Source organism: Mus caroli, unplaced genomic scaffold (assembly GCF_978045245.1).
Source record: "Mus caroli unplaced genomic scaffold, Mus_caroli_1 scaffold_1, whole genome shotgun sequence".
Lineage (NCBI taxonomy): Eukaryota > Metazoa > Chordata > Mammalia > Rodentia > Muridae > Mus > Mus caroli.
The window spans coordinates 180,484,074-180,502,040 of NW_028227256.1; the positions used below are offsets into that span (position 1 = coordinate 180,484,074).

Consider the following 17,967-nt stretch of genomic DNA (forward strand, 5'->3'; position numbering starts at 1 on the left):
GTGTATGTATGTGTGTGGGGTGTGTGTGTGTGTGTGTGTGTGTGTATGTGGTGTTTGTTTGTATGTGTGTGTGTGGTGTGTATGTGTGTGGTGTTTGTGTGTGTGTGTATGGTGTGTGTGTATGTGTGAGCATGTGTGTGTGTGTATATGTGGTGTGTGTGTGTATTATGGTGTGTATGTATGTGTGGGGTGTGTGTGTGTGGTGTTTGTTTGTATGTGTGTGTGTGTGGTGTGTATGTGTGTGGTGTTTGTGTGTGTGTATGTATGGTGTGTGTATGTGTGTGTGAGCATGTGTGTGTGTGTATATGTGGTGTGTGTGTGTATTATGGTGTGTATGTATGTGTGGAGTGTGTGTGTGTGTGTGTGTGTGGTCTTTCTGTTCCATGGGGCAGGACCCAGGGGTGGAGAATGTCTTCACATGACACAAGCCCAGTTTCAATTTCACCCAAATGGACTGAGTACCTACATGCAGCTGCTACTCAAAGTGCCCTCTAGTGACCAAGCTTGCCATGCTGGTGAACAGCCCTGGGATAGACATGCTCTGTTATTGGCAATAATCAAATGTGTAAGTTCATATTTCTACAGTTGAATAGGAACAAGGCACCCGAGGATATATATGCCTGGGGCTGGGGCCGCATTTGACTGGCAGGAAATGCCTGTCATCTGTTTAATCTTACTAGTTAGTCTCTATTCAGTGCGACTGCCCCCAGGGCCTGTAGCCCTCCTGTTAACCATCTCCCTGCAGCATCAGCCTGTCCTGCGCTGGGCTCTTGGTGACTGAGCTCTCGTTGCAGAAGGTAGCTCGGCCTCATCACTCCCAAGAGTCTTACCATTCTCACTGTGGGGCACAGGAATGCTAGAGGAGCTAGAGTGTGTTGGTGTAGACTGTACAGAGTTACAAGTCTATTATGATTTCTGCTAAATGACTTAAAACTAGGCCCATACGCCTACTGAACCAAGCTGGTCATCACGGGGGCTCCCTGTCTCCATCTCCCGTGTTCTCCTAAAGCCCCGGAATAACATGGAGTCTCTCCTGGCCATGGAACTGCCTTGGCCAGATTCTGTGATCAGATTATATGCTCCTTCCTTGACTACGGTTCACAGGCTCCTGCGTTTGGCCTATAGCCATGTAACGTGCAAGCCTTCAGGCAGAGAGCCTTCTGCCATCTCCAGAGCATGGTAATGGATCCATCAGAGGGAGTCTGGGATTCTAAGGCCTGGGACTTCAGAATATTCTCTTTCACAAATGCTCTGACTTTCTTTCTCACTGTGGCTACTTCTGTTCCAACATATACATACCGTACACCATACACACCAAATTTTATACACATATCACACACACGCACACACACACACACACACATACACACTTACCATACTTCACCATGTCCTCACCATAAAACATACCACACATGCATACCATACCACCATAAAACACACCACATACATTATACATGCTTACTATATACTGCACACACTGCATAACCAGCAGATATATGCACCATAATGCATACTATATACATATCCCACACATATCACAAAATGCATACTATTTACCATATGCCTATCATAAAACATATCATACATATATACTCACACATACTCACAATACGGATTACACATTTCCATACACATACCATGTATGTGTGCTGTACACTCTACCACAACGCTACACATACCCTGCGTGTATAATGCACACATAAACCAGACTTATGCCACACACACTACTCATATGCATTTGTACATGACACACACACACACACACACAGCACATGCACACACACAATACCCAAATGTGTGCACAGCATAAACATTACAGTGGTAATATCTTGTTGAACTTAGGACTTTACAGGAGATAGGAAGATACAGCCTTGGCCTTCCAGAATTCCTGCATCTTTACCTCCAAGTCATGGGCAACTAGATATTCAAAGGGCCCAACTGCCTTGCTTGTAGTGAGGGAGGTGTGCAGTGAAACAGGCACACTCAGGACTCAGATGTGTGCCTGTGAGCAGGGCTGCTAAGATGATATCAGCACCCAATTTCGTAACAGGAGACTCCATCCTTGCCTTTGTCCAGCTGCCACCTTATTGTCAAATGTTTCCACATACATTCTACTGGGGCTGTAGACACTCCTCCAGCAACTCTTGGTTTGATAGAAGGGCGGTTCTTGTTCACCACCATATTTATTGATAGACCCAGGGCAGTCTCCAGTTTGCACCAGGTGAGAGAATGAACAGATTTGAGGTACTTTGTCATTATAGAAACGCATCCTTCCCATTTCTTGAGTACCAAAGTTCCCACATCCAGTGGTGTGTCTCCTCCCCATTGGCAGACTGCCTGCTACAGACAGCATTTGTCCGGATGCACATCCTGGATTGTTGTGTGTGTGTCTGAGACATAGTCTTGCTATGTAGCACAGGTGGCCTTTGATCTCTTGTTCCTCTGGCCTTTGCCTCACAGGGACTGGGATTCAAGAGGGTACCGGGTCACTTGGCTCCGCCCTTTAAAATGCAATTTCATACCTTTTCTCCTTGGAATAACAGAATGTTATTCCCTGTCTAGAATCTGTGGGCTCGCCACTAGGTTTTACAGTATATCAATATAATGTTTTTCTCTTCTGAAAAAAAAAAAAACCACACAAAACTTTAAATCATGTGTGTGATAAGTATCATTTATTTTTTTCTTCTAAAGAAAAAAAAGATCACATGTGTGGTTTTAGATTTGTGCAATTTGTGTATGATGATGACATGCATCAGTAGCCTCCTGGAAGAGATGGGTAAACAGCCCTGGAGGCTGAAAGAATAGGATGTAGGTGACAGGAAGTCTCATGCCTTCCAAGAATGGGTGTGCGAGTCTCCAAGTCGTGGGCTGTTCATTCTTTCAGCAATCTCTGCTTGTCACACATAGGATGGCAGAGAAGGGCAGAGTGGGGTTTGAATCTTGACTCCATCACTTATTAGCTGTGTGGGCTTGGCCAGCCACTGTGTGTATATGTGTATGTGTGTGTGTGTGTGAATTCTGTATTTTTTTTTAGCAATATCCACAGCTATTCCTCCTCTCCAGCCTCCCCCAACTTCATTTCTTTCTCTGCCTCCTCCCCCTCCTTCATAACCCACTGAATACAATCAGTGTTGCCAATACGAGAAGGGAGCAGGGCCATTCATTAGAGCGTGAACAATCTAGCATGGCTGCACAGATGAAGAAAACCGACCCCTCCCCCACTCAGCAGCCATCACCCAAAGCTCCGCAGTCAGGGAAGGAGCTCACGTGCCTCTCATCTACACTCATGGGCAAGCTGACAGGCTCCGTCTTGTGCAGGTTTGTATAGGCAAGTACTGTGAGTTAACGGGTGTATCAGTCTTCTCGTGTCTAGAAGACACCACTTTGCGGCAATCCGCCTCACCTCTGGCCCTTACTCTCTCTCTCTCTCTCTCTCTCTCTCTCTCTCTCTCTCTCTCTCTCTCTCCCTCCCTCTCGTCCTGTCTTTCTGTGGTGTTACTTAATTTCCTGTTTCCCCATCTGTGAATAGCGATCTAGTGTCTAATAGTAATTAGACGACCTCACAGCATGGCCCCACTAAGTGAGATAATTCATTTAATGTGCCTCACAGGCAGTTAGTAAGGAGAGTACCATTCCTACGACAACGGTAACTTACAATTACAGCATCATTAGGCTATCCTGGGCTTTGTGTACTCATCCTAGCAATGGCTTTGGTTCCTGGAAACTCTTCAGGCTAGCTGGGAATCTTTTTTTCATTCCTTCTTTCGATGACAGTGCGAGATGATTTTGAATGTATTTGGTCAAAGGCGTTCATTGAATGGTTTGTAATTTTTGAAGGACCGGCATGCATTAGCTCTCATCTGATTTCAAAATGACCCATGAAACAACCCTAGGTAGTTTAATATTAGCATTAGAGAGTGGATGCTCAGAGTGCAGAGACAGGCTCCAGTAAGCAGCCCATCTGTAGTTCAGTTTCAGTTCCCTTATGTCTACTAGGCTCTGCCCCCTTAACACTCCCAATTCCCCTCCCTACCTCCATCTCTAGAAAGCTAAGAAATCACATATAAACATCTGCATATTTTTTATATGATTTCTGGAGTTCAGATTCCTATGAGGTTGCTGGCAAAGTCCTTGGACATTCTCCATACTCACTCTGAGATTTCCCTGTATCTGTCTTGTTCTCTGAAAGTGATTCTGGGTTGAAATCAAACATTCAAGGCTCAGGGGCCCAAAGAAATGATGGTTTATCAGCTGAGAGTGTATACGGCTCTTGCAGAGGACCCAAGGGTGGCTCCTAGCACCCAGGTAGGGTAGCTTACAACTGCCTGGAATTCCAGCTCCTGGGGATCCAATACCTCTGGTCTCCATGGGCACCTACACTCATATGCATACACTGCTCCCCACACATATAGATAGGTAACATTAAAATAAGTCTTAAAAGAAGAAGTTGGGGTTGTAGCACTCAGAGGGGAGCTGTGCATAGAGACTGGCACCCTGCAGGACTGCCAGGCCTCTGTGTGGCTCCTTCCTTGCTGTCTGTATCAGTTACTTTTCTGCTGCTCTAATAAAACACTGTAACCAAGGCAACTTGCAGGTGATTTATTTTGGCTCACGGTTCCAGAGGATACAGTCCATCACGGTAGGGAGGCATTGCATCAAAGAACAGGCATGGCAGCAGGAGCAAGAAGCTGAGAGCTCACGACTTTAAATGCACATCAAAGCAGAGAGAACGAAGCGCACAGGGAATGAGGGTTTTAATATCAAAGTCTACCTCCAATGACATACTCTCTCCATCAAGGCCACACCCCCTAAGCCTCCCCAGACAGTGCCACCAACTAGGAAACAAGAGTTCAAGTACCTCAGACTATGTGGGACATTTTTCATAACCCCATATGTTGCCACTTAGCCCAAAGCCTGGCCCAGTACAGACTCACCACAGTTACAAATGGGATTCTCCATAGTTCACGCCACAATTCCTGCTTTAACATCATCGGTACCCTCCCTTCCAGCCACATCCCCGTGACATGGATGGAGATGATGAGCACTTCTGGAGCCTGTCTGAGGAGTTTGCGGACAAGGTGAGTGGAGGGCGGCCGCCTCTCAGCTGGGCAGTGAAAGGCTCGGGTCATGTTTGTCTGCACGCCCTCGGGTCTACAGGAGTACAGGAGGGCAAAGCTGCATACTCTGGGTCTCCAGCCTGTGTCTGTCACTTGTCATTTCATCCTGATGGAAGCCAGCAGGCTTTTCCTGTGTTTCTGGGAGAGAGAGAATAACTATTGTCCAGAGGCCACTTTTCTTCCTGCGTTGACTGACTTGAGAAAATGGAAGAGCCCAATCTCTGCGTCTTGCCCAAAGCCTTTCAGTTTGTAAATTGGTCCCTTCAGACAGGGCCTCTGAGTGGAAGCCAGGGCAGTGTGACCTCTCTAAATCAATAGTCTTTAGAGGGGGAATTGACCAGCAGCAGCGGGAGGTCACTCAGTTAACCTGCCCTGGGATTACAGACACAGCCCGATGACTTGGGAGACCAGCAGTGCTCGCCCTGTGGAATCCGAGCCTGATTTGGGTGTGTGTATGACTGTGACTGTGGTCAGCGTATGCACAGCTGTCTCCCATTTCTTCTCCCTCTGCTCAGCTGTCCAAAGCTCACTTTGCCCCTGTCTTTTAGAGGTCATAAGTCTGAGCCCACCCAAAATTCAGTCTGTGCCCACTGGTCCCACAGTGACTGAGGACCCTTGATGGTTATAAAGTGCTAAAAAAAAAAAAGATCCCAAGAATCACTTTCTGTCTCCCCGGCACGCCCTACCCCGTGGAAGCACCAACAGACTGTCTAGACTTAAGAATGGAACGGAAGCCTAGCACAGTGGTCTGCCACCCCACGTAATTGGGGGGCTGAGGCTGGAAGATTGCATGATCTGGGAGTTCGAGGACGGCCTGGAATATATGGTGACTTCTCTGTCAGAGAGAGAGGGGGTTGGGGAAGGATGGAAAAACATAAATTATACCAGAAAAGAACCCTTGTACCAAAGCAAAGCAAACCTACAAGCCCAGAATACATCAATTCGCTTCCCCAGCCACTCAGACCAGTCTTTTTCCCAACAGAGGCTTGTCTCCTCGGCAGCCAAAGGGGCATGTTTTATTTAGTACATTCAAAACCCCGGAGAAGAAACACTGATTTTGAGCTAGATTTCTTCCCAAGCTTGTCTTTTCTCTCTTGCGATGGGGAAAGGGCCTGCACACAAGTCGTCATCCACCTCCTTGCTGGAAGAGTGACAGAGGGTTTGGGAGCTGGTGCAAGGCCACAAGGCCTCATGAAGGTTACAGCCAAGGTCCGGTATGGACTCTGAGCCTTCCCTTTCTTTCCTGGTAGATGGCTGAGTCTGAAGCTTTTCAGAGAGGTCTCCAGTGTGACACTAAACCCGACCACCCTATGCCCCGGGGGAGGCCACCCGGAGACACAGCTTTGTGAGGTTTAGTCTCACCTTTCCAATGCTAGGGACTGTCCAGGGGAGTATAGGAGGTCACAGTGCGGACAATGGGCAGAGTCCAGACTGGAACTTAGTTCACAGCCCATTGCTTCTACCATGCCCCTTGTTCCTCTCCCTGCCTGAGGCCCATCTTCCATCTGGGAGGTAAATCGTGCCTCTTCTCTCTGCTTCAGAGTTCACATCAAACACACATGGGCTGCTTCAGTCCATGAGTCTGAACCCCAGCCTAAAATGTGTTCCTGCATGGAATGGCAGCCCACATATGTGGGAAATCCGGCACTTGGTGTCTGTGAACCCCAAGCCATTATAGCCCACGCAATGATACATGACAGTGCGTGTGTGTGTGTGTGTGTGTGTGTGTGTGTGGTGACTGGCGATTTCTATAGTCACAGCTCCATAACTGTAGTGTGGATGCAGCTTTGTTAAAGATTTAATAACGCACAAGTAGGGTGTGTGGGACATCAGTGTGAATTTTCACTGTCACTTCTTGACATACAAGCAAGCCTGTGGAACACAGGTGAGGCTGGGCTGGCAGCCTTCTGTGGAGTTAGGTGCCAAGCATGTACCATCCATGTCTCCTCTGCCCGACTAACACTCCTGTGCCCTGCCAGGATGGCGGACCTCAGAGGAAATGGAGACGTTGAGTTTCTAAAGACATCACATACTTTGAAGAATCACAAGGCTGGTGGACCTAGAGTCTGGCTAGGGAGGGGGCCCTAATTGGATGCCATGAAACAGCTTGTTGGATCTGACACGTTTCACATTTGGGCTCTTTCTAGGATTCTGAGATCAGTGTTCATCAGCTCAAGAGGGTTCTGAATGGATTGCTTTCTAAACGTGAGTTCTCCCCTGGGGGCTATCAGAAAGTCCATGGGCATCCAAGAGGGGTGCCAGGTGGGGCTGAGAGAGGGCCAGAGATTGGCCAGAAATACCCCAGGTTGAGAGGAGGGGTTCAGGTCGCCTCTGACCTTTAGAGACCCCCACTCTGTACAATGAGGTGACCTGTGGCAGGTAGGAGAAGCTGGGGAGGAGGTGGCATTGGGAGAGATGAGACCCACACTGGTAAGCAACCAGACCCTGAAGGACCAAGAATCTTGAGACATCAAATACAATTATTTGTAAGCCCTGAAAGAAAGAAAGCTGGTCCGCATTTGATTTACGTGACACTTTTCCAAAAAAATTAATATTGCACGAAGATCCCCTCCCATGCTTCTTTGGGGATACAGGTAGGAGGGTGATTATGACTGTTCTTGCCAATAATCTGTTGTTCAAAGCTTCAGACTTTTGCAAGCCTTGGGGACTGCCCAAGTGTCAAACTGTCTCCCAAGGAGGGCAGTTACACTGCCATTCCCTGAGTGTGAGCCACTGGAACCAGTATAGAGTCAGCCACCTTCTGTTCTGGTGCAGGCACATCCAGGGTTAAGTCCTTCAGTTGGCTGGGTGATGGGCTCCCATGCTAGCCCAGAGACAGGGAGGGGCCTGAGCAGTGTCCTGGGGCTCAGAGCTCTGCCATCGCTTAGGAGAGCTTTTCCACACTCTTCTCTGCCCTTGCTCCTTCTGTGGCTCAGAACAGAGAAGAGGTCTCTAACAGGTGAAAGTGGAGAGGAGAGATGCCTGGAGCCCCAGAGAGATGCCTGTGAGTTAACAACGGCTACTTCATTGAGCCACTGTGTGCTGTGACCCTGGAGCCAGCAAGCCTGTCTTTAAATCCCAGCTATGTTCCCTTATGGGTCAATGGTCAACTGTATAAGCTCTCTGGGCGTCATAAATGAAGATGATGATGCTAACATCTGCCCAGTGGAATTACTCTCAAGAGTAGACCATATCGTGATGGGGAGAGCCCACAGAGGCTGCAGGGAGGATGGAGGGAAGAATGGAGTGGAGGATAGGCTTACACCATCCTGGTAACAAAGCTTCTCTTACCTTACTGCGATGCTCACCAGTTCTTGGTGGCAAGTAGCATCATTATATGATGCAGGAAACCAAAGCTTAGAAACATAAATCTGTGGGTACCAAATCTGAGACCCACAGCTTGAAGCACAATGCCAGGGCTGGTCAGTAGTGTATCCCGGGGTACCAGGAGGCTGGGGGTATCTGTCCCATGCCACCCACGATGCTCTCCCTCTTTCCATGGAAACTGTACTCTCTGGTGCTCTTCTACTGCCTAGATTACTTACTTTCCTGGTCTTTAAACATTCCTGACTCCCACCTTCTTTTCTTTTTAAATATTTAGGAACAGACATGAAATTTGACGGATTCAACATCAACACTTGCAGAGAAATGATCAGCCTGCTGGATGTATCCTTTAAATGTCACATCTTTTTATTTTTCCTGTCTTAAAGGCTCCTCCACCTTTTTCCAGGAAGGAGGGGGAAGCACAGGGGAGGAAATGAGAAAGGAAACTCATTTACTGAGCATACATCAGGAACTGTGTTTGAGTTTTAAAGTTAAAATGCACCCTTGTGCGTTCTGTGGTTGTCTTTGCCACACCTGGGACTATCTCCCATTTATCCACCACTACCACCACCACCAACAACAACCACAAGTTATTCCACACTTGAGTGACTGGTCTAAAATTATGGAACTTGGAAATAGCAAGTGGGACTGTGCCCTCCTCCGTCCTCCACACTATGTTGTGTGTCTCAGTCTGCTAAATCCATTCTACTCCCCATCTGCATCCAGCTCTTCCTCAGCTCCCCCCCATCACTGTATGATTTTCTTTCAGTGGTCCTTGGATATCCACTACCGATAGCTTAGGATTTATGATACAAGATAAGACCTATTTGTTCTGTCTGATCTGATTTAACTCTCATCTCCTATTAAAGAACAGTCTTTTCAGAGTTTGCCAGAATAGTGTTACATAAGACCTTAAACTGTGTAGCTTATAGATAACAGACATTTCTTACAGTTCAGGTGCTGGGAAGCCTTGGACTAAGGTGTGCAGACCTGTTTAGTAAGGGCTCTCGTCTTCAGGTTTCTGGCTGTAACTTCACAAGGTGGGAGGACTGGGGGGAGGATTTTCCTGGGATTCCCTTTTATAACAGCACAGCTGCACTCACACAGGGGCCCTCTTTGTAGCCCCATTTCCTGATACCCTCACACTGGAGCTAGATTTCAACACTCAGATTTGGGGGACACAAACACTCAATCTATTATAAACAGGTGGGAGTTTTTCTGATGAGTGGCAAGGGCGATCTCCATGTCCGAGACATTCTACAGAAGGTGTGGGGTACTGATGGCCCATCAGCACTTCCTCCAGCTTTGCTGGGACAGAAAGGAAACAGGAAATATGCCTCCTTTCTCATTTCCTCCCTTGTGCTCCCTCCTTCCTGGAAAAATGTAGAGGAGTCTTTAAAACAGAAGGAAAAAAAGTGACATTTAAGGGATACATCCAGGTAACCATTCTCCATAAACTGGTGGTGAGAGTGAATCCTTTAGGCTAGGGAGGCCTCATTCACGATTGGATCTGGCAACCTTACTGCAGGACCCCTTCATCAGCTCCAAGAAAGTCAGTAAGTGTGACTGTCTATTGCACACGGCAGGGCTTGTGCAGAGAGTTGTGGTAGGGAGTGTGTGTGGCGTGTGTGTCAGTCTCTGCACAAGTTATCAGTGATGGATAGGTGGGGCTGTCTAGTGACCCCAGGGCTCCAAGTGCTCACTAGTTGCATTGTGCTGGAACCTTTCTGCCCTTGTGTCTTTCCACGGCTGTGCGGTTAGCAGTTCAACCTGTGGTCACAGACGACTAACTTGGCTCCGCTCTGCTGTGGCTAGAGCCTTGGTTCCAGAGTCACTCTCATCAGAGCTCTCTATTGATTTCAGTTCAGTCTCAGATTTTGTCGTAGTTACCCACCATTTGTCCTAGTGACGCCGGGTCTCCTGCGGCTGCAAAGGATGCCAACTTGATGACTCTGCCTTCTTTTGGACTCTTGGCTCCAGTGTGAGGTAGTGCTTAAATCTCCCTGCGCAGTGAAAATGCCCTTGCAGATTTAGAAAAATGTCAAGGCTATTAAGATGTAGTTCATATGTCAAAAATATGCTTAGTCGGGATGTACAGTTCATTCCATGGCTTCTGTTAGGTTTGGAGCTGGGTAGCCATTTCCACATGGCTAAGAACGCTTTTCTCATGCGCCCTAGATCCTGCCCTCATACTAGCAGTCACTCTTTATTCTCCTGACCCCCCAATTCCATGACAGCTGAGGCCATATTGTCTACCTATGTGAATCTGCCCACTGTGGACATCTGTATCTGTGGAGTCAACCCTACACCAAGTGGTGCTGCCATTAGAGTGATGTTTACATATTAGAGCATCCCTTCACCCATGGGAACCTGAAAGTCCCAGTGCTTACACTTCAGTGCTGGAGACCTTGACTCAATAGGTTTATCTGGACTTTGGAACAAGCAAAGGTTCACATTCTGTATTTATTATTTCTCAGGTATGTAAATTAAGAGAAGTGACTAAGTGCTTGGACTGTCAGGGTCTTTCCCTAGAGAACGGGGTAAGACTGTCTAGTTCGTGCGGCCATTGTGGAGGTAATATGAGATGCAAGAGTAGAAAGACACTCAGGGTGGAATTCCGCCCCCCCTCCCTGAGCCCAGCACTCTGCAGAGACTGGTTGTCTGGGTGGTAGTAAGGGAGTGAGCTGTGCTCCAGTCAGCATTTAGCACTCTGTGAAGACTGGTTGTGTTATAGGAAGGAAGTGAGCTGTGATCTGACCGGCATCCAGCACTAATCAGAGATACAGCCTGAGACTGGATGCTCTGAAAGGATGAGGATGTTGGTCAGCCTCCCATGATGTTAACTGAATACCTGAGAGGATGCAGAAGTAGTGGAAAGGTTTTTTTTCCGGGCTCATGATTTTGGCTGCTTTGACCTATGATAAGGCAACACAGTTATGGGAATGAGAAGAACTTTCCTCATAGCATCTGGGGAGAGAGAAAGACAGAGACAGAGAGACAGAGACAGAGACAGAGAGAGACAGAGTCAGAGAGAGACACAGAGAGAGAGACAGAGAGAAAGGGGCAGGTTCCAACATAATTTTCAGGGTCCAATGACCTGTGGTGTTCCACTAGGCCTATCTCATCAAAGTTCCACCACCTCCCCAGGCCATGCTTTGCCATGTGGGCCTTTGGCAGTGACCACGGTCCCAGACACGAGCAAAGAACTTTACAGTCTTGGGTGCAAAGTAGACTTCCATTTGGCTATCTAAAGTATATGGGGAGGAGTTTCTGTTCCAAAACACAGTGGTGTTTGTAGATTTATTGTGATTGGTGAGAAAAGAGAGTGAAATTCACAAGGGTAAGGACAGCGGAGAACCAAAGCCCCATGTGTAGCTTGGCACTCTGTGAGTACTCACGAAGGAGATAAGTTGGATATGGGAAATTCCACACGGCCTCCTGCCCCCAGCACACATCCCTCTTATGGTTTTACTAGAGCCTTTGAAAAAGCCTTGTGTTTGTAATATCTGAGTTTTGTTGTTGTTTTGTTTTTGTTGTTCTTGTTGATATTCTGACAATACTATTATGATTTGAATGAGCGGTTGCCCCAGTCGCAGAAATCTGAGTCTGATATTAACACACAGCTGCAACTGCTGTCACTTAGGATAGCAAGGGTGTGGCCAATCAGAGCTGTTATAGGAGGCTTTAGTCCCATGTGGATCTTTGTTCCTACCTCTGCACCTGGCCCGTGTAGTGAGTACTGAACCTTTTAATCTTAAAGTTGAGTTTGCTTCCCACCATCACCCCATTGTGTGGCTTGCTGCAAACATGGAAGGTTTACCAAGGGTTCAAGGCACCAATGCCAGCTCACAAGAGAGAGGAACTCAGTAATGACTCAGAGCTTGTCCATATTGACCTTTAACAAACTTAGGGTGATGGGACAGGAAGCCTGCGACCGGTGGAGTTCAAGACTCTCTGGCTGAAGATCTGCAAGTACCGGGTAACTACCTCTGGGGAGAGAAGGGCATCTCTCTGGGCCCAGGCTCCTTTCCTTCCTCCTGACCCTCTGTAATACTCATTCCTGGGGTGTTCTAGATTCTAGACTCTGGTCAAAACCACACCTAGGTACACTGTTCAGAAAGGAGCCAGGGAGGCAAAGGCAAGGGCAGACACTGATGCTGACCTCTTTAATGAGAGTCTCGTGCAGAAGACAAAGCCTGCCACTGACATTAGCTCCATTTCTATGTGTTCCAGAGTTTCTTTGGAGATGGCAATACAGCCTCTCTTGAGTGCATCCTTGGCCTCTCAGGAGAGGATTCGATAGGGACAGAACTGTCAATGCTGTTTTCATGTGAACTTTCTCTCTGGCTTCAGGAGATCTACCAAGAAATGGACCACAGCCGTGCAGGGACCATTGATGCTCATGAGATGAGGACAGCTCTCAAGAAAGCAGGTGATGAGCCATCCTGTAGCAGAGATCTTAGGGCCCAGATGCACTCACCAGAAATAGCACATGTTCTCATGCTGGGGAGGCCTAAACGTCTTTCCCAAGAGCTTTCTTACACTGAGCGCCAGCATGACAACAAAGTCTTGCTGAAGATCCATCCTATCCAGGGAGGAGGGATGCTCAGGGCTCTGCCTTATGCCTGTTGCTGAGGCCGTGGTAGCATTTACAAGGTGTGGGGCTCTGCATTGATACAAAAACCCTCACCATTTCTATGTTCACATACTGTGGGTATGTAGCTATGACTGCCCCAGGGCTGGGCTGCTGTAGGGAAGGGGCTGATGAAACTTCTCTGAAACTGGAGGGACTTATTGGCAGGGCCTCCACTGGGATTTCCTGGGAGAGGCAGAGGAGTCCTGCTTTATAGGTTTCCACAGAATCACGGATGGCCCCTGTGGTGTCATCCCCTTGAAGTCTATCAGGAAAATGGGAAGACCTTCGCACCACCCATGAATGACATAGTCTCTCTTGGGCATCAGGTTTCACCCTCAACAACCAGGTGCAGCAGACCATTGCCACGAGGTATGCATGCAGCAAACTTGGCGTTGACTTTGACGGCTTTGTGGCTTGTATGATCCGCCTGGAGATCCTGTTCAGTAAGCCTGTTTTTGTTGCCCCTCTTCTTTTCTTCAGAGACACAGAGCATTGTGGGGGTTTGGGCCAGGAGGTCAGGCCTGACGGTTATTTTGGAGCCTGGGGTCTAAAGTATAGATGAGATTTGTATAACTGATATTCATGAGGATGGGACGATAGACACTTTAGGGGCTACAGATGTCTGAGCTGTTCATATCTAAGAGCCAAGGCTACCTTTCCTTGGAGACCTGGAGCTCTGCTATCTTGATTACTGAGCTATGCAAAGTCATTAGACCAAGGTACTGAGTCTTTCAAGGGTCCCGTCTTATGAGCTTCTAGTGTTGATTCACCTGTATGTCACCACGAGGGTCGTTTGAGAGGCCGAACCACCTTCCAGGAAGAAGGAAGGTTCTGTCAAGGGGGCAGTAATTGCACTTCTTCCACATTGGGTGTTAGGGTGCTGTTATCTTGTCATCAGTGGGATATCTTTTTAAGGGCGGGACCTTCCCCACACAAGGTGAGTGCAAGGTGGAAAGTCTTAGGGGTGAAATATCAGTTGGCTAGAGATAGAGCAGAGACTGGACCATCCTCAACCCACTCACCAAAGAAACCACCTCTGAAGAGGGGGGTCCAGAGGGGCATCCTGCTCACAATGTTAGGGCTAGGGTCAGGGTCAGGGTTGGGGATGGGGATGGGGTTGGGGTTGGGGTTAGGGTTAGGGTCAAGGTTAAGGTCAGGGTCAGGGTCAGAGATGGGGTTGGGGTCGGGGTTAGGGTTAGGGTCAAGGTTAAGGTCAGGGTCAGGGTCAGAGATGGGGTTGGGGTTGGGGTCGGGGTTGGGGTCAGGGTCAGGATCAGGGTCATGTCAGGGTTAGGGATGGGGTTGGGGTTGGGGTTAGGGTCAGGGTCAAGGATGGGGTTGGGGTTAGGGTTAGGGTTAGGGTTAGGGTCAGGGTCAGGGATGGGGTTGGGGTTGGAGTTAGGGTTAGGATTAGGGCTAGGGTTAGGTTTAGGGGTGGGATTAGGGTTAGGGTTTAGGATGGGGTTAGGGTTAGGGTTAGTGATGGGGGTGGGGTTAGGATTAGGGTTAGGGTTTGGGATGGGGTTGAGGTTAGGGTTAGGGATGGGGTTGGGGTTGGGGTTGGGGTTGGGGTTAGGGATGGGGTTGGGGTTAGGGTTAGGGTTAGGGTTAGGGTTCCCATTCTGTCTGGGAGACATGTACTGCCACCAAAATTCAACCTCACTGCTCATCCCAGGCGTCAGATCTGGAGGACAGGGTGTAGAAGGGAAGAGTGGTACGGAGGGTTGTAGCTTGGCATGAGTTGGTCAGAGGCAGTTCTCTGATCTTCCAAAACCCTGGAACAGACATGGCTAATTTTCATCCTTCTCTGGTGTTTCAGAACTGTTCAGACTCTTGGATAAGGACCAGAATGGCATTGTACAGCTCTCCCTGGCTGAGGTAAATGACCCAAGGCTCGAGGAATTTCTCATAGACTGACTTTGAAACCCCTGGACAGAATGGGTGCTCTGCCATGGTTACCCCTCTGAACCAGCTACTGCCATGCATATCCCCAGAATGTTCTGTGGTGGACACTAGGAGAAGGGATGGGTAGTGTTTTAAGAAGTTAGTCAAACATTTAATCCATTTATTAAATAATTTAATCAAGGGTCCCCTCTTACCTCTTTCATCCTTTTTTTTTTTTTTTTTTTGAGGGGGGAGGTTCTCTGTGTAGCTCTGGCTATCCTGGAACTCACTCTGTAGACCAGGCTGGCCTTGAACTCAGAAATCTGCCTGCCTCTGCCTCCCAAGTGCTGGGATTAAGGGTGTGCACCACCACCACCCCACCTCTTTCATCCTTTTATCTTAAAGGTGAATCTATAGTTAGCTCTATCGAAAATCATTTCAAAGATGCAAACTCTTGTTAATTGGGATGGACTTGTAGGTTCATTGGTGTCTGGTGGGGGATGTAGACATAATATAAAATGCCTGATTTCTGGGACTTCTGAATTAACATATAGGGGGCACCTGAAGCCCAAACTGAGTCTCCAATGAGGGAGAATGAAGGTATGAAGTAAATGAGTGTTCTTATCGTGCATACATCACAGTGTGCTTAATGCAGAAAGTGCCAGTCAGTGCCTGTAAGGGGCAAACCCTGGGTAACAGAGACTGTCGCTGCAGACGTGGCTCAAGGCTTCTGAGGCAGTGGAACTGGAGGACTGGGTTATCACTGTCCCTGCCAAGTAAGAGGACTGGATTATCACCCTCCCTGCTGTGTTAGAGGACTGGGTTATCACCCTCCCTGCTATGTTAGAGGACTGGGTTATCACCCTCCCTGCTATGTTAGAGGACTGGGTTATCACCCTCCCTGCTATGTTAGAAGACTGGGTTATCACCCTCCCTGCCATGTTCGAGGGCTCAGTTACCCTCCTGACATGTTCTGAGTCCAACTGCTTTTTATTTTCTTGTTAATGGGAATGCTAATGATTATTTCCTAAGATCAAAAGAAAGCTTTCCTTACAACATATCTGTGGATTCCTGTGGATACCTGGGAATTAGTGTAGGACACAAATGAAGTGTACATGCAGGAGTATACATACAAGCATGCATACATACATATAAGAACATATATGCATATATGTGAAATACAGATATAAATGCAGGAATATATACATACATATGGAATGCATATACATATATATATATAATAAAGATATAAATTTAGGAATATATTCACATATGTAAAAATATAGAGACGTAAGTATAGATGTCTGTAAAATATGTGTGTGTGTGTGTGTGTGTGAATATAGTTGTCCTTTATGAGGCTTTAGTTCCAGAACCTTCCTACGATACCTGGTTGCATCAGACCTTTGTATAAAATGGCATACTATTTGCTTGCACACTCTAAATCCTCTCTGGAGGATTTATTGGTGATGCCTAATACAATAAACAGAATGCCTAAGACACTACAATAATGCCGAGGCTGGGTAAAGAACTGTCTCTCTGCATTATTTAGGGAGTGAATGACAAGGCAAGAAATTTGTTCATATTCAACACGGGTGTAGTTCTTTTTCTGGAGATTTTTAATCTGCCCTTGGTTAAATCACAGGTGTGTAACTTGTGGACAGACATGGTCCACTATTCATTGACACACCTACTTTCGGAGGCCCCTTTGGGGGCAGAGTCTTTTCTAAGTGGCATTTTCTGTGACAAGTGGTGATCTATGAGGCAGGAGGGCATCTGTGGCCAAAGCCCACACACTCCCTAGAACCCGTGCACTAAGCGTGTCTCTTCTTTTGCAGTGGCTGTGCTGTGCTCTGGTCTGACCCTCTGTTTGGACATCAACAACTTCCCTGCCTCCAGCCTGTCTCTTTGCAATCTTATGAACGTGTATCCTCAAGTGTCATTTACTGACTGCTGTATTGTCCAGCCAATCACTGATCCCGAGACACAGAGCAGTCTGGGGAGCCCCATATCCTCAGCAGCACTGAGCTATGAGCTATTTAAGCTGATCCCAGGGCCCATCAGAAGGAAAGCAATCAATTAAAGTTGTGGGCCAGGATGGTTTCTGCCTTCCTCTGGAGATATACAATGTGAAGGCAACCTGGGCTTCAATGCTATGGGAAAAGACTTGGCTTGAAGCTCCTGCTGGAAGCAAGACTGCTTCTGAGGGCTCTTGGGGGGAGGGCAGAGTTTCAGTAATGTGGAGAAAGGGCACAGGCCAGGAGTAGGGGAGATGAGAACTGGAGAAAGGGCACAGGCCAGGAGTAGGGGAGATGAGAACCGCCCTCCTTAGAGACAGGGATTGTAGTCAGCTGATAAGCAGCTGGAGGACTGATGCAGTTCAGGTGAGTTTTGCTGCCTTGTGAACACAGGGCTGTCTGCTGCTGGTGAGGAAATTGAGACCACATCTGTAGCATCTCTGCGTGTAGACAGACGTGTTAGCTATTGCTGTGACAAAACACCTTGAGCAGGGCAACTTAGAGGACAATGAACTTATTTGGGTTTATGGCTCCAGAGCAGAGAGTGAAGTGATACTGTCAGAAGCAGGAAGCCGAGGGTTTTCATCTTGACCCACAAGCAGTTTAAGTTCTGGAAGCCCATCCCCAGTGACATACTTTCTTCAGAAAGGCCATATCCCCCTAACCCACCAGGGACTAAGTATTCAAATGCCTGTGACCATGGAGAACATCTCATTCAAGCCGCCACCACACGAGAGCACTGTCTCCATACGGCCTTCCAAACAAAGTATAAGGGAGCCGGTACCCTGACTCCTGTATTAGTCTGACTGAGTTCTAGTTTTCTGTTTTAGCAGAAGAGACTGAGGAGTGTTCCTTGTAGGATTTTGACCAGAAAGCATGGTGATTCACCAGAAGGCTTTCAACTGACTTCAGATCTCCTAGATTCAGTAGGGGGAGGAGCAGCGCTAGTTGCTTCTCACTGTGACAAAATGATACAATGTGACCGGATGGA

General features: G+C 47.7%; 1 protein-coding gene across 1 annotated transcript in view; it reads left to right on the plus strand.

Moving 5' to 3' along the window:
- Capn8 (calpain 8) overlaps positions 1-16,820 on the plus strand; it is a 66,966-nt gene extending 50,146 nt beyond the window's left edge. The window contains exons 14-21 of the mRNA XM_021159314.2: positions 5,010-5,078; positions 7,265-7,322; positions 8,719-8,783; positions 12,352-12,420; positions 12,795-12,873; positions 13,404-13,520; positions 14,897-14,955; positions 16,797-16,820. Coding sequence (XP_021014973.1) covers positions 5,010-5,078; positions 7,265-7,322; positions 8,719-8,783; positions 12,352-12,420; positions 12,795-12,873; positions 13,404-13,520; positions 14,897-14,955; positions 16,797-16,820 — 540 coding nt within the window. The remainder of the gene's footprint in view (positions 1-5,009; positions 5,079-7,264; positions 7,323-8,718; positions 8,784-12,351; positions 12,421-12,794; positions 12,874-13,403; positions 13,521-14,896; positions 14,956-16,796) is intronic.
- The last annotated feature ends 1,147 nt before the right edge of the window (positions 16,821-17,967 follow it).